Source organism: Jaculus jaculus, chromosome 3 (genome assembly GCF_020740685.1).
Source record: "Jaculus jaculus isolate mJacJac1 chromosome 3, mJacJac1.mat.Y.cur, whole genome shotgun sequence".
Taxonomy (NCBI): Eukaryota; Metazoa; Chordata; class Mammalia; order Rodentia; family Dipodidae; genus Jaculus; species Jaculus jaculus.
This window is the reverse complement of record NC_059104.1, coordinates 169,083,206-169,101,704: the sequence shown is the minus strand read 5'-3', so window position 1 is coordinate 169,101,704 and position 18,499 is coordinate 169,083,206. Positions and strand designations below refer to the sequence as shown.

At 41.6% G+C, this 18,499-nt stretch overlaps 1 protein-coding gene across 2 annotated transcripts in view; it reads right to left on the bottom strand.

Annotated features, from left to right (window-relative positions):
* Rab6a (RAB6A, member RAS oncogene family) overlaps window positions 1-18,499 on the bottom strand; it is a 63,740-nt gene that overhangs the window by 13,184 nt on the left and 32,057 nt on the right. The window contains exons 3-6 of one of the 2 annotated variants that reach the window (XM_045145797.1): window positions 14,295-14,348; window positions 12,584-12,689; window positions 9,904-10,015; window positions 2,007-2,100 (exon numbers count right to left, since the gene is read on the bottom strand). In XM_045145797.1, coding sequence (XP_045001732.1) covers window positions 2,007-2,100; window positions 9,904-10,015; window positions 12,584-12,689; window positions 14,295-14,348 — 366 coding nt within the window. Of the gene's footprint in view, window positions 1-2,006; window positions 2,101-9,903; window positions 10,016-12,411; window positions 12,518-12,583; window positions 12,690-14,294; window positions 14,349-18,499 lie in introns of both variants that reach the window. The other variant, XM_045145796.1, reaches the window with a different exon arrangement.

The window sequence follows — 18,499 nt, the reverse complement described above, 5'->3', positions numbered from 1 at the left end:
CTGGAAAGATGCCTTGGTGGTTTAGATGTAGTTCAATTCTCCAGGTCCCATATAAGCCAGATGCACATGGTGGCGCATGTGTCTGGAGATTGTGCACCCATTCTCACACACACTCTTTCTCCTTGTCTCTGTCTCTACTTAATAAGTAGATAAAATCTGTTTTTAAAAGAAGTAATATAGCCGGGCGTGGTGATGCACACCTTTAATCCCAGCACTCGGGAGGCAGAGGTAGGAGGATCGCTCTGAGTTCGAGGCCACCCTGAGACTCCATAGTGAATCCCGGTCAGCCTGGGCTAGAGTGAGACCCTACCTCGAAAAAACAAGCAAACAAACAAAAAAATAATATGGCAACTTCAAGCTTGTAATTCCAGTACTTGGCAAGCGGGAAAAGGATTGTTATGAGTTGAAGGCTACAGAGTAAGACTGTCTCATAGCCTGTAAACCCTATAAATCTGAGGCCACTGCTCTGTAATATACAGCCATGATTAATTAAGCATGTTTAAGTTTTGGCTGACTTATCTTGTAGAAAACAGCTTGGTAATTAATATTAAAGACCTCCTTATATTTTCCTGCCTTCATTCCCCCCTCAAATTATTAAAAAATTATTGTTGAAAACAGTTTTAAAACACCAGTTTATTTCAAATGAAGTAATCCGCTGGGAGTGGTGGTACATACCTTTCCCTTTTTTTTTTTGGTTTTTCTGAGGAAGGGTCTCACTCTAGCTCAGGCTGACCTGGAATTCATTCTGTAGTCTCATGGTGGCCTCAAACTCTCGGCAATTCTCCACCTCTGCCTCCCAAGTGTTGGGATTAACTGCATCACCATGACCGGCTTGTAATTTTTTCCCCCCCAGTGCTGAGGACCTAGCCCAGGGCCTTGTACTTTCTAGGCAAGCCCTCATCTACTGAGCTAAATCCCCAACCCCGGAGCACGCCTTTAATTCCAGCACTTGGGAGGACAGAGGCAGGAGGATCACTGTGGACTGGAAGCCACCTATTTACATAGTGAGTTCCAGCTGGGCATGAGTGAGACCCTACCTCAGAAAAAAAAATTGAAGTAATCACATACTATTACAGAAAGCATATATCTATTTTTATCTATCAGTCTTGAGCATCAAACTCTGAAATAAGGAAAAGTTTACTTTTAAAACAACAATGTGGGGATGTACGTGACAGCATGGGAGTGGGCACAACACGGTCTCCAGCCACTGCAAACGAACCTGTGCATCTGGCTTACGTGGGTTCTGGGAATCAAACCTGGGTCCTTTGGTTTTGCTGGCAAGCACCTTAACAACTAAGTCATCTCTCCAGCCCTGTGTTTTTATTTATTTTTATTTTTTCACTACTTGAAAATATTTTATTAGTTCATGAGGCCCACTATTAACTGGGAAAATAGCATACTCACAACTATTTTATGTTTTCTTAATTTAGTGTGACATTTTCAATATATCTCTCTAATAGACTCAGGTGTTTTATTAAAGTTTGTAACTTCAGCCGGGCGTGGTGGCGCACGCCTTTAATCCCAGCACTCGGAAGGCAGAGGTAGGAGGATTGCCATGAGTTCAAGGCCACCCTGAGATGACAGAGTTAATTCCAGGTCAGCTTGGACCAGAGTGAGACCCTACCTCAAAAAAACCAAAAAAAAAAAAAGTTTGTAACTTGGCTCTCCAGCCATCTGGCTGGAGGAGGTATCACTGGCAGTGGATCCTGGTCCAGCCCAAAGGTGTTTTGGGGGACAGATCTAAATTCCAGTACAAAGGTATACAGAGAGGCTTGAGATCTGGGGGTCCTGCTTGCTACTTTTTGATGTTTGCTGGCTGGGGTAGTCTCTCTCTCTCTTCTTGGATCCATGAATGGAAGCTAGATCCTGCACTCATTGTTGAACTTCCTCTGGATTCTGTAAGCTTGAAGTATATAACTTCCTCCCATAAATTGGATGTTTGTCCCGACATTGTGGAACTGTCTACCACACATAGTGACACTGACTCACCCTTAAAGGAGACTTACCTGCTTTACATTGTACCCTGCTTTTGCACTGGTCTCAATAAACATAACGTTCAGCTCTTTGGCTTTCCTCTCTCCTTCTTCAATTGACACTTGCCTATAGAAAAAAAATTTAAAAAGACAAATTCTTACTTCTTTCTAAAATATATAATAAACTCTGTAAACAGTGTTTTTATTGGTGTTGGTGACAAAGAAGTTTAAAAATGCATCAATCTGCAAAACTTAAGAGTTGTGTAATTCTGGGGCTGGGAATGCAGCTCAGTTGGTAGAGTACTTGCCTAGGGTGCACAAAACCCTGTGTTCAATCTCTAACAGCATAAAATAAGATGTGGTGGCACATATCTATCCCACCACTTGGGTGGTGGAGAAAAGGAGAATCAGAAGTTTAAGGTTATTCTTAGCTAGAGAAAGCTTGAGGCCAGCCTGGGCCACATGAGACCCTATTTCTCCCAAACATACCCAGCTGTACTTTTCGAAGTAGGGTCTTGTTCTAAGAGCCCACGCTGACCTGGAATTCACTATGTAGTCTCAAGTTGGCCTCAAACTCAAAAGCAATCTTCATTATCTCTGCCTTCCAAGTAATGGGATTAAAGACCTGCGCCATCAAGCCCAGCTGAACGTATTTTTAAAGCAACCCTCCTTTAAACTAATTTACTTACACTTGTATGAATTCATCCTGTAATCTACTTCTTTTTTTTTTTTCCCGCGGTAGGGTCTCACTCTACATTCACTCTGTAGTCTTAGGATAACTTAGAACTCACGGCGATCCTCCTACATCTGCCTCCCAAGTGCTGGGATTAAAGGCATGCGCCACCATGCCTGGATACTTTTGTATTATAAAAAATATTTATTTGATAGCTGGGTGTGGTGCCTCATGCATGCCTTTAAACCCAGCACTTGCGAGGCAGATGTAGGAGGATCACCGTGAGTTCAAGGCCACCCTGAGACTACATAGTGAATTCCAGGTCAGCCTGGACTAGAGTGAAACCCTATCTCAATAAACAAAAGTATTTATTTGAGGCCTGGGGAATTTCTCAGTGGCTAAAGGTACTGGTTTGAAAATCCTTACAACCTGAGTTAAGATTCCCCAGCAACCACGTAAAGCCAGGTGCACAAAGTAGGGCATGCATCTGGAATACATCTGCAGTAGCATTAGCATTGCATGTCCATTATCATTTTCTTGGCTTGCAAATAAATAAATATTTTTTAAACTTTAATTTATTTGATAGGGAAAGAGGAAGAGAGAGAATAGGTGCTCCAGGGTTTCCAGTCACTGCAGACAAACTCCCGATATGTGCACTGCCTTGTGCATCTGGCTAACGTGGGTCCTGGGGAATCAAACCTAGGTCCTCTGGCTTTGTAGTCAAACACCTTAACCACTAAACCATCCCTCCAGCCCAATAAAAATATTTTTAAAGGATTGGAGAGATGGCTTAGTGCTTAAGGTGCTTGCTGGCAAAGCCAAAGGACTCAGGTTTGATTCCCCAGCACCCACTTAAAGCTGGATATACAAGGTGGCACATGCATATGGAGTTTGTTTGCTCATTCTCTCTCTGCCTGTCTCTCTCTCAAATAAATAAATTGGGTTGGAGAGATGGCTTAGCAATTAAGGCGCATGCCTGCAAAGCCAAAGTACCCAGGATTAATTTCCCAGTACAAATGAGAAATCAGATGCACAAGGCAGCACATGCTTCTTCAGTTCATTTGCAGTGGCTAGAGGTCCTGGTGCACGTATGTGCTTATCTGCCTCTTTCACTCTCTCTCTCAAATAAATATATATATATATATATATATATATATATATATATATATATATATATTAAAAATAGGACTGGAGAGATTTTTGGGGACACTAGAAGAATGTGAAAAGGCTAAGTGCCCTGTTGTTTAACAGAAAGAACTTCTGAACAGTCACACAGATAGATAATTGGAAAAGTAATTACACTCTGTTGTTCAGAATGCACAGATCTCTGGAGTGGTGAAATGCATCTAGCTAGAAGAAGTAAATTTCAACTCTTTTTCCATTAACAGAACAGTCAGTACACTTGTATGAGGAAATTTCTCTCTTTAATTCTTGCTGCTTTTCTTCAATATGTTTTACTTTCAAAACATACCACAACCAGAGGTGATAATAAGAAAGAGTAGAATTATTAGTGATGTTGGACTCCCCTGAATCTCACTAGGGCAGACAGACATATTGTAGATAGTATTTCCAAATGATATTCTCTCATTTGTACAGTGAGAAATTTGCATTACTAAGTACCCAAAGTCCTTAAAAGAATTGGAAAATCTGGTTTGCCTGCAAAGCCTAAGGACCCATGTTTGACTTCCCAGATCCCAAGTAAGCCAGGCACACAAGGTGAGGCAAGCACGCAAAGTTGCACACGTGCACATAGTGGCTCACACAACTGGAGTTTCATTGCAATGGCTTGAGGCCCTGGTGTGCCAATTCTCTCTCTCTCATAAAATTACAACAGGGGCTAAAAAGAGGGCTTAGCAGTTAAGGTGTTTGCCTGCGAAATCTAAGGACCCAGGTTCAATTCCCCAATACACATGTAAGCCAGATGTACAAGGTAATGTGATTCTTTACAGTAGCTAGCAGCCCTGACCTGCTCATTCTCTCTCTCTACCTCTAATAAACTAATAAAATATTTAAAAAGTAAAATAAGGAAAATATTTTAGCCAGGCATGGTGGCACACGCCTTTAATCCCAGCACTCAGGAGGCAGAGGTAGGAAGATCACAGTGAGTTCAAGACCACCCTGAGACTACATAGTAAATTCCAGGTCAGCCTGGGCCAGAGTGAGACCCTACCTTGAAAAACCAAAATATATATATGTGTGTGTATATGCATGCATGTTTAAATTTTTTTTAAATATAGATGCATTTAGAATCTAAAAAAAAAAAAAAGCTGGGCATGTTGGCACATGCCTTTAATCTCAGCACTTAGGAGGCAAAGGTAGGAGGATTGCCATGAGTTTGAGGCTACATAGTCAATTACAGGTCAGGCTGGGCTAGAGTGAAACCCTACCTCAAAAAAATTTAAAATATTTATTTGAGAGAGACCTAGAAAGGGAGAGAATGAGCATGCCAAGGCCTCCTGCCACTGCAAACAAACTCCAAATACATGGGCCACTTTTGTGTCAGGCTTTTTACCTGGGTACTGGGGAATTGAAACAGGCCACTAGGCTTTGCAAGCAAACTAACCATTTTAACAACTGAGTATCTCTCCTGTCCATCTTTCTACTTTTAAAAAGTTAGGAGCTGGCCTGGAGAGATGGCTCAGCAGCCTGCAAAGCCTGAGGACCCAGATTCAATTCCCCAATACCCATGAAAAGCCAGATGCACAAAGTGGTGTATGCCACTGATGTTCGTTTGCAGTGACTAGAAGCCTTGGCATGCCTATTCTGTCTCTTTCTCTTCAATCACTCTCTGCTGGCAAATAAATAAATATACATATATACACACATATATACATATACATACACACACACACACACACGTATGTATGTTAGGGGCTGGCTGGACATGGTGATTTTTATCTGCAATCCCCATAATCAGGAGGCAGGAATATTTTGTGCTGGAGTGACATATTGAATTCCATGCTAGGCTTTATTAAAATAAATAAATCAAATCAACAAAAATCTCAGGGGAGTTGCAGAGATGGCTCAGTGGTTAAGGTACTAGCCTACAAAGCCCAAGGACCCAGGTTCAATTTCCCAGTACCCGTGTAAAGCCAGGCGTACAAGGTGGCGCATGCACTTGGAGTACCTTTACTGTAGCTAGAGGCTTTGCCATGTCTATTCTCTATATCAATCTCTCTCTCTGTTTCGCTTTCTGCTTGAAAATAAATTATTTTAATTTTTACAATATTTTATTTATTTGAGAGAGACAGACAGACAGACATAATGGGCACACCAGACCGCCAGCTACTGCAAATGAACTCCAGACACATCGGCCACCTTGCACCTTGTGCATCTGGCTTATGTGGGTACTGGAGAATTGAACATGGCTTCTCAGTCAAGTGGGCTTCCTACACAAGTATGAGGGCCTGAGACTGCTGAGTTCAAATCTTCAGATCCCACACATAAACAGATGGGTGTGGTCTGTGTACCTGTAAACCCAGTCCTGAAGGGGAGCAGAGAATCTGTAAAGCTCCCCAAGTTCCAGAATTAGTAAAGAGACAAAAAGGGAGACTCAAAAAGAGACCAGGTGGAAGCTGGACATGGTGCTGCACGCCTTTCATCCCAGCACTTAGGAGGCAGAGGTAGGAGGATCACTGTGAGTTCAAGGCCACCCTGAGACTACATAGTGAATTCCAGGTCAGCCCAGGCTACAGCAAGAGCCTACCTTAAAAAAAAAAAAAAAAGAAAGAAAGAAAGAAAGAAAGAAAAGAAAAGACCAGGTGGAAGAGCAATGGAACAGAACACCCAACATTTCAGTCACAGCAGGACAAGTGACCCATCACAGGCAAGCATGAGGCAAAGCAAGGACAAATACATGTGCATACACACAACACACTAAAAAATAAAGATTTTTAAAAACCCTCTTGTATGGTCATCACTGCATGTTTCTGAGAGTATTTTATTTATTTATTTATACATTTGAAAGAGAGAGGGAGAGAAAAAGAGAGAGATTCAAGGATACCCTAAGACTACAAAATGAAGTCAAGTTCAGCCTGGGATAAAGAGCAAGACCCTACCTCAAAAAAAGCCAGGGGGGGGGGAAGGGAGGGAGAAAGAAAGAAAATATGGGTGGACTAGGACCTCCAGCCACTATAAATAAACTCCAGGTGCCATGTGCCATTTTTTGTACCTGGCTTTATGGGGGTGCTGGGGAGTTGAACCAAGGTTGTTAGGCTTTGCAGGCAAGTGTCTCAACCGCTAAGCCCTCTCTAGCCCTTTTCTGATTATATATATATTATTTGTGGGGGGAGGGAGGGAATTTCCATGGGATATTTTTTTATAATCATGGAAAATGCTAATAAAAATTTAAAAAAAAAAAGAAAGAAATCATTCTCATGCTGGGGAGATAGATGGCTTAACGGTTAAGGCCTTTGCCTGCAAAATCGATTTTTCAGGAACCACGTAAGCCAGATGCACAAGGTGGCACGTATGTCTGGAGTTATTTTATAGTGGCTGGAGGCCCTGGTGCACCAATTCTCTGTCTCAAATAAATAAATAAATAATAGTAATAATAATAGTAAATATTTATTTGAGGGCTAGAGAGATGGCATAGTGGTTAAGGTGATCATCTGTGAACCCAAGTTCAATTCCCCAGACCCACATAAGCCAGAACACATGGTGCATGCTTCTGTAGTTTGTTTGCAGTGGCTAGAGGCCCCGCTCTCATCTCGAATGAACAAACAAACAAACATTTGAGAACAAGACAGAGACAGAGAGCAAGAGACAGAAGAGAGAGAGGGCAAGCCAGGTTCTCTTGCCAGTGCAAACAAACTACAGATGCATGTGCCACTTTGTGCATCTGGCTGTACATGGGTACTGGGAAACTGAACCAAGGGCAGCAAGGCTTAGCCAGCAAGCATCTTTAACTGCTTTTTTTAAGCTGACTTTTTTTTTTTTTTTTTGAGAGCAACAGACAGAGAAGGAGGGAGGGAGAGAGGGAGAGGGAATGAGGGAAGGAGGGAGGGAGGGAGGGGAGAGAGGGAAGGAGGGAGGGAGGGAGGGAGGGAGGGAGATAGGGAGGGAGGGAGGGAGGGAGGGAGGGAGGGAGGGAGATAGGGAGGGAGGGAGGGAGGGAGGGAAAGGGAAGGAGGGAGAGAGAGAAGGGGAGGGAGGGGATAGGCAAGCCAGAACCTTCAGCCACTTCAAATGAATTCCAGATGCATGCGCCACCTTGTGCATCTGGCTTACATGGGTACTTACTGGGGAATCAAGCCTCGAACCAGGGTCCTCAGGCTTCACAAGCAAGCATTTAACTGCTAAGCCATCTCTTCAGCCCTCTGACTTCTTTTTGGAACAGGGTCTTTTGTTGTGTTGTTTACCTCTGCATGTGTGTCAATTTAGCTGGCCCACAGGCTTCCGAATTATCATAGGATGTTGAGGTGGTGGATACATGCGCCATTTTACATTCACTTTTATGTAGGTACTAGGGAACTGAACTCAGGTCAGTGGGCTTGAAACCAAGTGTCTTTAACTGTTGAGCCATTTCCTCAGCTCTAGAATGTATTATTTATTTATTTATTTTTGATTTTTTCGAGGTAGGGTCTCACTGTGGCTCAGGCTGACCTGGAATTCACTAGGTAGTCAGGGTGGCCTTGAACTCACAATGATCCTCCTACCTCTGCCTCCCAAGTGCTTGAATTAAAGGCATGCCCACCATGACTGGGCTTAGAATTTATTTTTAAACTAAGAAAAATTATTTTTTCAACAATACTACTAATTTATTTGAGATGCAATGAGCAAAGTCTCTACATTTGATGTCACTGGAGCAGTTTAATATCACAAGCTCATTACCCCAAATCATCTAACTCATGAATCAACAATAAATAGTAAAAAGCTCCTACCATTAAATACTATGATCAAAACTAAAGCAGAAAAAATACGAAAAGAACCACTTACAAATGCTGAAAGCAGATATTCAAGCCATGGGTTTTACAGTGATTCTGTGTGTGTGTGTGTTTGTGTGTGTTTGAGGTAGGTGGCCTCAAACTCATAGCGATCCTCCTACCTCTGCCTTCCGAGTGCTGGGATTAAAGGTGTGCGCCACCACACCTGGCTACAGTGAATTTTTGCAACCTGTGACTTGACTATGGCTTTGCTCATCTGACTAAGGTATCACAATGTATCTATTCATATTCAGTTCAACTACAGAGCATACTCAATCAAACACAATTTAAAACACACCACATCACTGAATTATGATGAAATTAAAATTAATGTGTAGAGACAATAAAACGTATGTACATTTAATCTTGACGAATATTTTAAAGCTTTCTTTAAAAAAATTTAAGGCAAAGAAACCTTTATTTTGTTTTTTGAGAGAGAGCAGAGAGAGGGAGAAGGGGAGAGGGGGAATGGATGCACCAGGGCCTTTCAGCCTCTGTGAGAGAACTCTAGACGTGTGCGCCCCCTTGTGTGCACGTGCAACACTGCATGCTTGTGTCACTTTTGCATCTGGCTTTACATGGGATCTGGTGATTCCAACAGACATTCTTAGGCTTTGTATGCAAGCGCCTTAACTGCTAGGCCATCTCTCCAGCCCTAAGCTTTGTTTTAAAAAATGCCTTGTCTTTGAGCCAGGCGTGGTATTGCATGTCTTTAATCCCAGCACTCGGGAGGCAGAGGTAGGAGGATTGCCATGAGTTCTAGGCCATCCTGAGACTACACAGTAAATTCCAGGTCAGCCTGGGCTAGAGTGAAACCCTACCTTGAAAAACCAAAAAAAAAAAGGTTTAGAGCTGGAGGAATGGCTTAGTGGTTAAGGCGTTTGCCTGTAAAGCTGAAGAACCCATTTCAATTCCCCAGGACCCACGTTAGCCATATGCACAACGGGGGATGCACATGTCTGGAGTTCGTTTGTAGAGGCTGGAGGCCCTGGGGTGCCCATTCTCATTCTTTCCCACTGTCAAAATAAACAAATAATTTTTTAAAAAAAAATTTAAACCTTGTTCTTTTAATATAACATTGTTTCCCACTTATGGGGCCTAAGAAAAGTAAAATGTTTATTGGCTTTAGTGTAACAATTTTGTGAAATGTTATTTGTTTATAGGCTTATACAAAATAAAATCATTTTCCTTTAAGAATTGAATTTAATGTTTATACTTATATTTCAGAGGTTATAGCCTGAAAAGATTAAATAGGTCTCCTTATAAAATGATGTTTTTGAGTAAACAAACATACTACTTAACATAGAAACCAAGCATTACAGTCACTTCATACCTCTTGTCAGCAAGATCTGTTTTATTTCCTACTAACATGATGATAACATCACTTCCTCTTTCTGTTCTGACATCATCAATCCATTTCGTAGTTTGCTGGAATGAGTTAACATCTGGTATAGGAGAGTAGACAGAGGGATTAATGTTACTGGAAATGCCTCCTCTAGTGAAGGACATAACTGCTCCCAAATGCCCTGGAAGTTGGAAGGGGATGGCACATTAAGAACCCAATTTTAATGTGCCTCCAACATAACGCCATTTTATCTGATTGTAACTGTCAGTGACTTAAAACATATTTTAAGAATAAAATCCTCCCAGCTCATTTTGTAGTACTCTTGAAATTTTTTAAAAATATCTATTTTTTTTTATTTATTTGAGAGACAGACACAGAGAGTGAAGGGGCACTCCAGGGCCTCCAGCCACTGCAAAGGAACTCCAGATGCATGCATCCCCTTGTGCATCTGATTTACGTGGGCCCTGGGGAATTGACCCTACATCCTTTAGCTTTGCAGCCATTTCTCCAGTCCTTGAAAAATTTTGACAATAACCAAACTAATATAATGCAGCATAATTAGGGAAAAAGAAAACCTTGTTAGTAATATAAGGACAGCTATGGCAGATAATCTGGTGTTATGTTGTCACAATGCTTTTTTTGATCACTTACACTTATACATACCAAACATGACAAAGAAAGCATTTCCAAAAGTATGTCAGCCAGAAGTCCCAACACATCCAGATAATTTGTAAAGCCTTTAAACAGTTTTCAACACCAATGTGTTTGCATTGCTTACTCAGTTTGTGATCACTTTAACCTGAAGCTTTTATCATCTACTATCTATCTACCTACCTACCTACTTACCTACCTACCTATCATCTATCTATCTATCATCTACCTACCTCTGTCTGTCCATCCTCCATCCACCTGCCCGCCCACCCACCCACCCATATATCTATCCATGTATCTGGACATGGTCTTGTGTACAGCTGGCTGGGCTCCAACTCATTTTGTAGCTGAGGATGACTCTGAACTCCTGGTCCCCCTGCCTATACTCTTTGAGTGCTGAAACTACAGGCTTGTACCACCACCATACTTGTGTATGCTGGGGATTGAGCCCAGGGTACTGTGATGTTAGGCAAGTACTCTGCCAACTGAGCTACACCCCTCAATCAACCCAAGTTATTTATAAATTTCTAAAATCTTCTTTCACAAAAAAAAGTTTATTACTTTGATATACCAGAATCACTTAGAACTAAATTTACCCATTCTAGTACTGGATTCTAAATACTTACTTAAATAATTTTTTAGCAACTGCAGAAACAATTTACTAATACTTTAATCACCATTGTGGAGTATTTAAAGAAAAATAGAAGTTTCACTTGTTTAGGTTAAAGTAAGCACAAACATTTTAAAGACACAAACTGGTCAATGTACTATAAGGAACATACATTTTTTTTTTTTAAACAAGTAGCAACCCAAAGTAAAGCTGCAAGAGAAGACAGACTACATATAGCACCTATCCAAAACAGGGGGGGAAAAAAATCAAAAATCGCCAAATGCAATCTCCTAAATTTTAATTTTGCTGTTGCAATTACTGTTTAGAGGCTATGACATCTGACTGAGTGGATAAAAACTTCTATCTAGTAACAGTATGGCCAGAATCGAATCAATAGCTCAAAGAAGATTTTAAAAGCAGTCCAAGATGTTATATAACCTTGGTTTTCCTATAAATTATGGACCACTATGGAATGATGTTAAATGTTGTCTCATGTATGTAATACACCAATGTACGAAGACAATTTCAATCAGAGAGCATTTCCTGTCAGTCACCAAATGCTCCATGGAAAATTTACAGTAACTTAAAAGGCTAACAGCATTAGTCAGACTTTGGGGAAAAGAACAAGACCATTATTTGTTTTCATTTCCCATTTGAAATTTTTTCTCAGAGAAAAATGAAAGCATAATTTGTTAGCTACAAAGTTAATCAGTCACAGAATCCACACTTTCAAACAAAAATGATTAAGAGAAAGTATACATTATGTTTCTCTGATTTCCTCTATAGGGAGAGAATGATCGGAAGAGGGAAGCAGAGAAAGCTAGCTAGCAGAAGCTTTCAAGAGCCTCAACAGAAGCCACGTATGATTTAGAAAACTTAGCAAGAGGCTCAAATGCAGATTATTTTAGAGGAATCTGAGATCAAATTAACAAAAAAGTAGATACTCCTTCAACTTTAATTATGGGATAGTTTAGGGATAAAAGGATATGGCAAAACTCTTAAAATTAAACCCAAAAGACAATTTCTGGGATGAAAACCTTTGAACAGTAAACATAAAGCATACTGGTACAAACATGAAAGCAAGCATGTCTGACTCGACTAATCTGTGATATAGTTTGCTACAATAAAACTTATTTTTACATGCCAGTAAGGAAAACAAGCACAAGACAAGAACATGCATGCAGCTAAGCTAAAGGTTGAAGAAAGATTAGAAATGCATAATTCCCCCCACTCACTTGTGATATCATAAACAACAACTGCCACAGTGGAGTCACGAATGTAGCTAGGAATCAAGCTCCTGAACCGCTCTTGACCTGCTGTGTCCCATAATTGCAATCGTACCTAACAACAAAATCAGTCAAACAAGCAAGAAAAATAAGAAAGGTCAACCCGTTGCAATATACCTACTTGTGATATCGTAAACTACTACGGCTGCAGCAGAGTCACGGATGTAACTGGGAATGAGGCTACGGAAACGTTCCTGACCCGCAGTATCCCACAGCTGCAGCCTGATCTGTGGGATGGGAAAAAATAAATAAAAACAAAACAAAACAAAAGAAACAAACAAACAAAAAAACCAAACCAAAACCAAAAACCTGGTACTTTAAAAAAAGATGTGTTTTTTTAAAGGGGGGGAGTGGTAGACAATTAATATAAAAAGTTTAATGCAGAGGTGTGAGGACTGAAAGTAACATTAAAAATTCCTTTTAAAAAATTTTTTATTTTTATTTACTTGAGAAAGGCAGAGAGAGAGAGAGAGAGAGAGAGAGAGAGAGAGAGAGAGAGGGAGGGAGGGAGGGAGGGAGGGAGGGAGGGAGGGAGAATATGGGTGTGCCAGGGTCTTCAGCCTGCAAAAGAACTCCATATGCATATACCTCTGTAAGCATCTGGCTAACATGGGTCCTGGGGAATTGAATTTTGCAGCCAAGCACCTTAACCACTAAGTTAACTCCCGAGCCCAAAAATTCCTTTTGAGAGGGAGAAGAACTGAAAACCTGCCTGCTCTGAAAGTATATGAAAGATTTCACAGATTCAGAAACCTGGCTTTCCTTCCCCCACATGTAACTTTGAATCCCTATACCTTCCAAGTGACAGGAAGTAGACAGCTGATATTTAAACACTAAGTATAGGAGAGAATGAAGGTAATGTGCATGAATACCCCAAGCTATCAGACAGCTAAGTGTGGTAGTTTGATTCAGGTGTGCCCCATAAACTCAGGTGTTCTGAATGCTAGGTTCCCAGCTGATGGAGATATGAGAATTAACGCCTCCTGGAGGCAGTGTATTGTTGGGGGCAGGATTATGGGTGTTATAGCCAGTTTCCCCTTGAGGGGGTGATGTCCACTCTCTGCTCATACCATCATTTTCCCTGCCACTGTGGAGCTCCCTCCCCCCCGAGCCTACAAGCCAAAATAAGCCTTTTCTTCCCACAAGCTGCTCTTGATCAGGTGATTTCTACAGCAATGTGAACCTACCTGACTGCAACACTAAGTAAAAGAATGCTTTTTTGAAAGTCTCTCTGAAGCTAAAATGTTGCTCTTTTAGTGGGTCTCTTAACTAATGTAACATAAAGAAGTAATATTTTGGAATTCTACATAAAATTTTCTTTTCACATTCACATTATAAATCATCTGAAAATAAGCAACCAAAAAAAAAACTTTTTTAAGAGAAAGAGAGAATTGGCGCCAGGACCTCAGCAACTGCAATCGAACTCCAGATGCTTGCACCACCTAGTGGGCATGTGTGACCTTGTGCCTGCCTCACCTTTGTGCATCTGGCTTACCTGGTATCTGGAGAGTTGAACATGAGTCCTTAGGCTTTGCAGGCAAGTGCCTTAACCACTAACCCATCTCTCTAGCCCAGCATCAAGTTTTATTGCCATTATAAATCAGTTCCCAAGTTTTAAGAAATATTATGTTGTATATGAAAATATAATAAAGAGTATCCAAAAGGAATAACTCACAACTTCATAAATAAGAATTTATCCCACAGAATCGAATCAATAGCTCAAAGAAGATTTTAAAAGTATTTCTGATGATGACAATCACCAATGATAAGTCTGATCATGGTTTTCTAACCTGGAGCGCTGCAGGAAATTGTACACTGAAAACATTACTCACAGTTCGATCCTCCAAGTACATTGTTTTTGATAAAAAGTCAATGCCAATTGTTGCCTGCAAAACAAATCAAAACAAAGTTAACAAAATATAAGTTTGATGGTGAATAGGAGTTTAGGATGCAAACAAGATTTATGAATATGCAATAATGAATAAACACACAATTACATTATAGCCAAGTAATGTTAACAGCTTTCATGTATCAAGCATTTGCTGTGTAACTGAAAAATTGTAATATGTAAAATATGTGGTGGTTTGATTCAGGTGTGCTCCATAAACTCAGGTGTTCTGAATGCTAGGTTCCCAGCTGATGGAGATTTGGGAATTAACACTTCCTAGAGGCAGTGTATTGCTGGGGGTGGGCATATGGGTGTTATAGTCAGTTTCCCCTTCCCAGTGTTTGGTACAGTCTCCTGTTCCTGTTGTCTGCCTTATGTGGGCCAGGGGGTGATGTCCACCCTCTGTTCATGCCATCATTTTCCCCTGCCATCGTGCAGCTCCCCCAAGCCTGTAAGCCAAAATAAGCCTTTTTCTTTTTCCCACAAGCTGCTCTTGGTTGGGTGTTTTCTACCAACAATGTGGACCCAACTGCAACAACATATCAACCCTGCTTTTCTCATCCTATAAGACAATAAATATTTTAGTTTGTACATTTGTATTTAATCTGATTTTAACCTTAGTCTGAATATCTTAATGCTCTCCAGTTACCATGGTATTATTATTTCAAGGTAGGTGTTCATTCTAGTGTAGGCTGACCTGGAATTTACTCTGTATTCTCAGGGTGGCCTTGAAGTCACGGCAATCCTCCCACCTCTGCCTCCTAAGTAGTGGGATTAAAGATGTGCGCCACCACGCTCGGCTGCCATGGTATTATTTATAAAACATTGCTGGGGCTAGGGAGGTTGCTCACCAGTAAGACACTTTTTGCAAAGTCTGCTGTGCTGGCCTGGGTTCAATTCCCTTATACCCACAAAAAGCCAGATACAAAAAGTGGCACATACATCTGGAGTTCATTTCCCAGGCCCTGGTATGCATGCACACGAAAACAAACTCCAGACACAGGTGTGACCTTGTGCATCTGACTTACATGGGCAATGGGGTAGTCAAAGTTGGGTACTTAGGCTTCCCAGGCAAGTGCCTTAACTGCTAAGCCATCACTCCAGCCCCTCACTTCACTTAGAACTGTATATTGGTAGTATACAACTGATTCTATGCTTTTTTTTTTTTTTTTCAATGTTCACGTCCAAGTGCTGGGATTAAAGGTGTACACCATCATGCCTGGCCTCTTATGATTTTTTTGCATGTGTGTCATATGTATTATATGGTGTGTATATGATGTATGCAGTGTATGTGCTGACGTGGTATCCCATGGACTTATCTGCAGTGGTCAGAGAAGAATACCAGGTGTTCCTGTCTATCACTCACTCACTTTCCTGTTTTTTCTTGTCATGGAGTCTCTTACTGATTCCAGAGCTTGCTGTTCCAAGCCCCAGCAAGTCTCTGGTCTCTGTTCCTCGCAGAACTATGGTTGCAGAGTACGTGGCCATGTCTTTCTGTTTACAAGGGTTCTGGAGATTCAAACTCCACCAGTCTCAGATGCCCTGAAGGCACCCATGCTTGTGCAGAAGCACCCTTAAGAGCTGAGTCGTTTCTCTAGCCCAATTTTGATGGCTTTTCTTCCAAGTTTAGTGAAATCATGTATATACTCTTAAAAAAAAAAAAAAAACTTTTATTTGTTTGAGACACAGACAGGCAGGCAGGCAGGCAAAAAAAAGTAGACAGAGAGTGAGTATGGGCATGCCAGGGTCTCCTGCTACTGCAAACGAACTACAGATGCAATGTGCCACTTTGTGTACTGGTTTTATGTGGGTACTGGTAATTTGAACCTGGGCTGTTAGGCTTTGCAAGCAAGCTCCTTTAACCACTGAGCCATCTATCTCTCCAATCTGAAATCATGTATTCTATTTCTTTGATTTAGTTTTCTAAGGCAGGGTCTCACTCTATAACCCAGACTGGTCTTAAACTCAAGGTGATCCTTCTACTCCTAAGTAAGTGTTAAAATTAAAAGTGTGAACCAACACACCTGTCTTAAAATTAGGGTTTTTGTTTTGTTTTTGGTTTCTCGAGATAGGTTTTCACTGTAGCTCAGGCTGACCTAGATTTCACTATGTAGGGTGGCCTCGAACTCATGGTGATACTCCTACTTCTGCCTCCGTAGTGCTGGGATTAAAGGCGTGCACCACAATGTCCTACTGTTTTTTTAAATTTTTAAAAACATTTATTTATAAGAGAGCAAGAGAATGGGCATGCCAGAGCCTCTAGCCACTGCAAACAAACACCAGACGCATGAGCCACCTTGTGTATCTGGCTTACATGGGTTCTGTGGAATTGAACCTGGGTCCTTTGGCTTTTGGGGCAAGTGCCTTAACCACTAAGCCATCCCTCCAGCCCACCTTTGATTTCTTATCCCTCTCTCCCCCCCTTTTTTAAAAATGTATTATTTATTTGATAAGAAGAGAGAGAATGGGCATGTCAGGTGCTCCAGCCACTGCAAACATGTGTGCCCTTCTTTATGCATCTGGTTTACATGGGTCCTGGAGAATCAAGCCAGGATCCTTTGGCTTTGCAAGCAAATGCCTTAAACACTAAGCCTTCTCTCCAGCCCTCTCTCTCCCTTTTTTTTTTTCCTAAATTTTTTATTTATTTATTTGAGAGCGACAGACACAGAGAGAAAGACAGATACAAGGAGAGAGAATGGGGCGCGCCAGGGCTTCCAGCCTCTGCAAACGAACTCCAGACACGTGCACCCCTTGTGCATCTGGCTAACGTGGGACCTGGAGAACCGAGCCTTGAACCGGGGTCCTTAGGCTTCACAGGCAAGCGCTTAACCGCTAAGCCATCTCTCCAGCCCTCTCTCCCTTTTTATCTAACTAGACTGACTGACTACATCTTGTAGTATGATGTTAATTAAAAGTTGCAAAAGGAAGCCGGGCGTGGTGGCGCACGCCTTTAATCCCAGCACTCAGGAGGTAGAGGTAGAAGGATTGCCATGAGTTGAGGCCACCCTAAGACTCCATAGTGAATTCCAGGTTAGCCTAGGCTAGAGTGAGACCCTACCTTGAAAAACAAAAAACAAAACAAGAAAGTTGCAAAAGGAAACTTGCCCTGGTGGGCATGCATTTAATCCCAGCATTTGGGAGGCAGAGGTAGGAGGATCACTGTGAATTTAAGGCCACCCTGAAGACTACACAGTGAATTCCAGGTCAGCCTGGGCTAGAGCAAAGTTCTTCCCTAAAAAAACAAAACAAAATAAAACGAAGGAAGGAGGGAGGGAGGGATGAGAGAGGAAGGGAGCCAGGTGTGGTGGCACACACCTATAATCCGAGCACTCAGGAGGCAGAGGTAGGAGGATCACTATGAGTTCCAGGTCAGCCTGGGCTAGTGAAACCCTACCTCAAAAAACAGCCACAGGGGCTGGAGAGATGGCTTAGCAGTTAAGGCACGAAGACTAAGCACCCAAGTTTGATCCCCCAGTACCCACATAAGCCAGATGCACATGGTGGCACATGTGTGTGGAGTTCACTTACAGTGGCTAGAGGCCCTGGCATACCCGTTCTCTCTCAAATAAATAAATATATAAAATATTTAAACAAACAAACAAAAAAGAAGTGGCAAAAGGGTTGTGTGCATTCAGGAGGCTGAGGTAGGAGAATCCGTGTGTTCCAGGCCAGCTTACAGTTACAGAGTAGGCTCCAGGTCAGCCTGGACTGGAGTGAGACCCTACCTCAAAAAACCCCAAAAGTGGCAAAAAGAGTGGAGATGGCTCAGCAGTTAAAAGATACTTGCTTACAAATTCTCCAGCACAGATTCACATTCAGATACAAAGTAGATAGATCATCTCTAACTCCAACTATGAGGCAAGCGAGGCAGAGGTGGGCCAGCTAGTCTCAAGTTTGTTTACAGTCTGGCAATTCATTTGGAACAGCAAGGAATCCTGTCTCAAAGAAGGTGGAGCACCTTTAAGTGTGTACACACACACGCACACACACAAATAAATTAAAGGGGCAAGAAAGGATACCCTTTTTGATGTAAGGGAGAAAGCATTGAGGTCTTAAAAACTTTTAAAAATATATGTATTTTAGGGCTGGAGACATGGCTTAGCAATTAACAAAGCCTAAAGACCCAGGTTCAATTCTCCAGGTCCAATG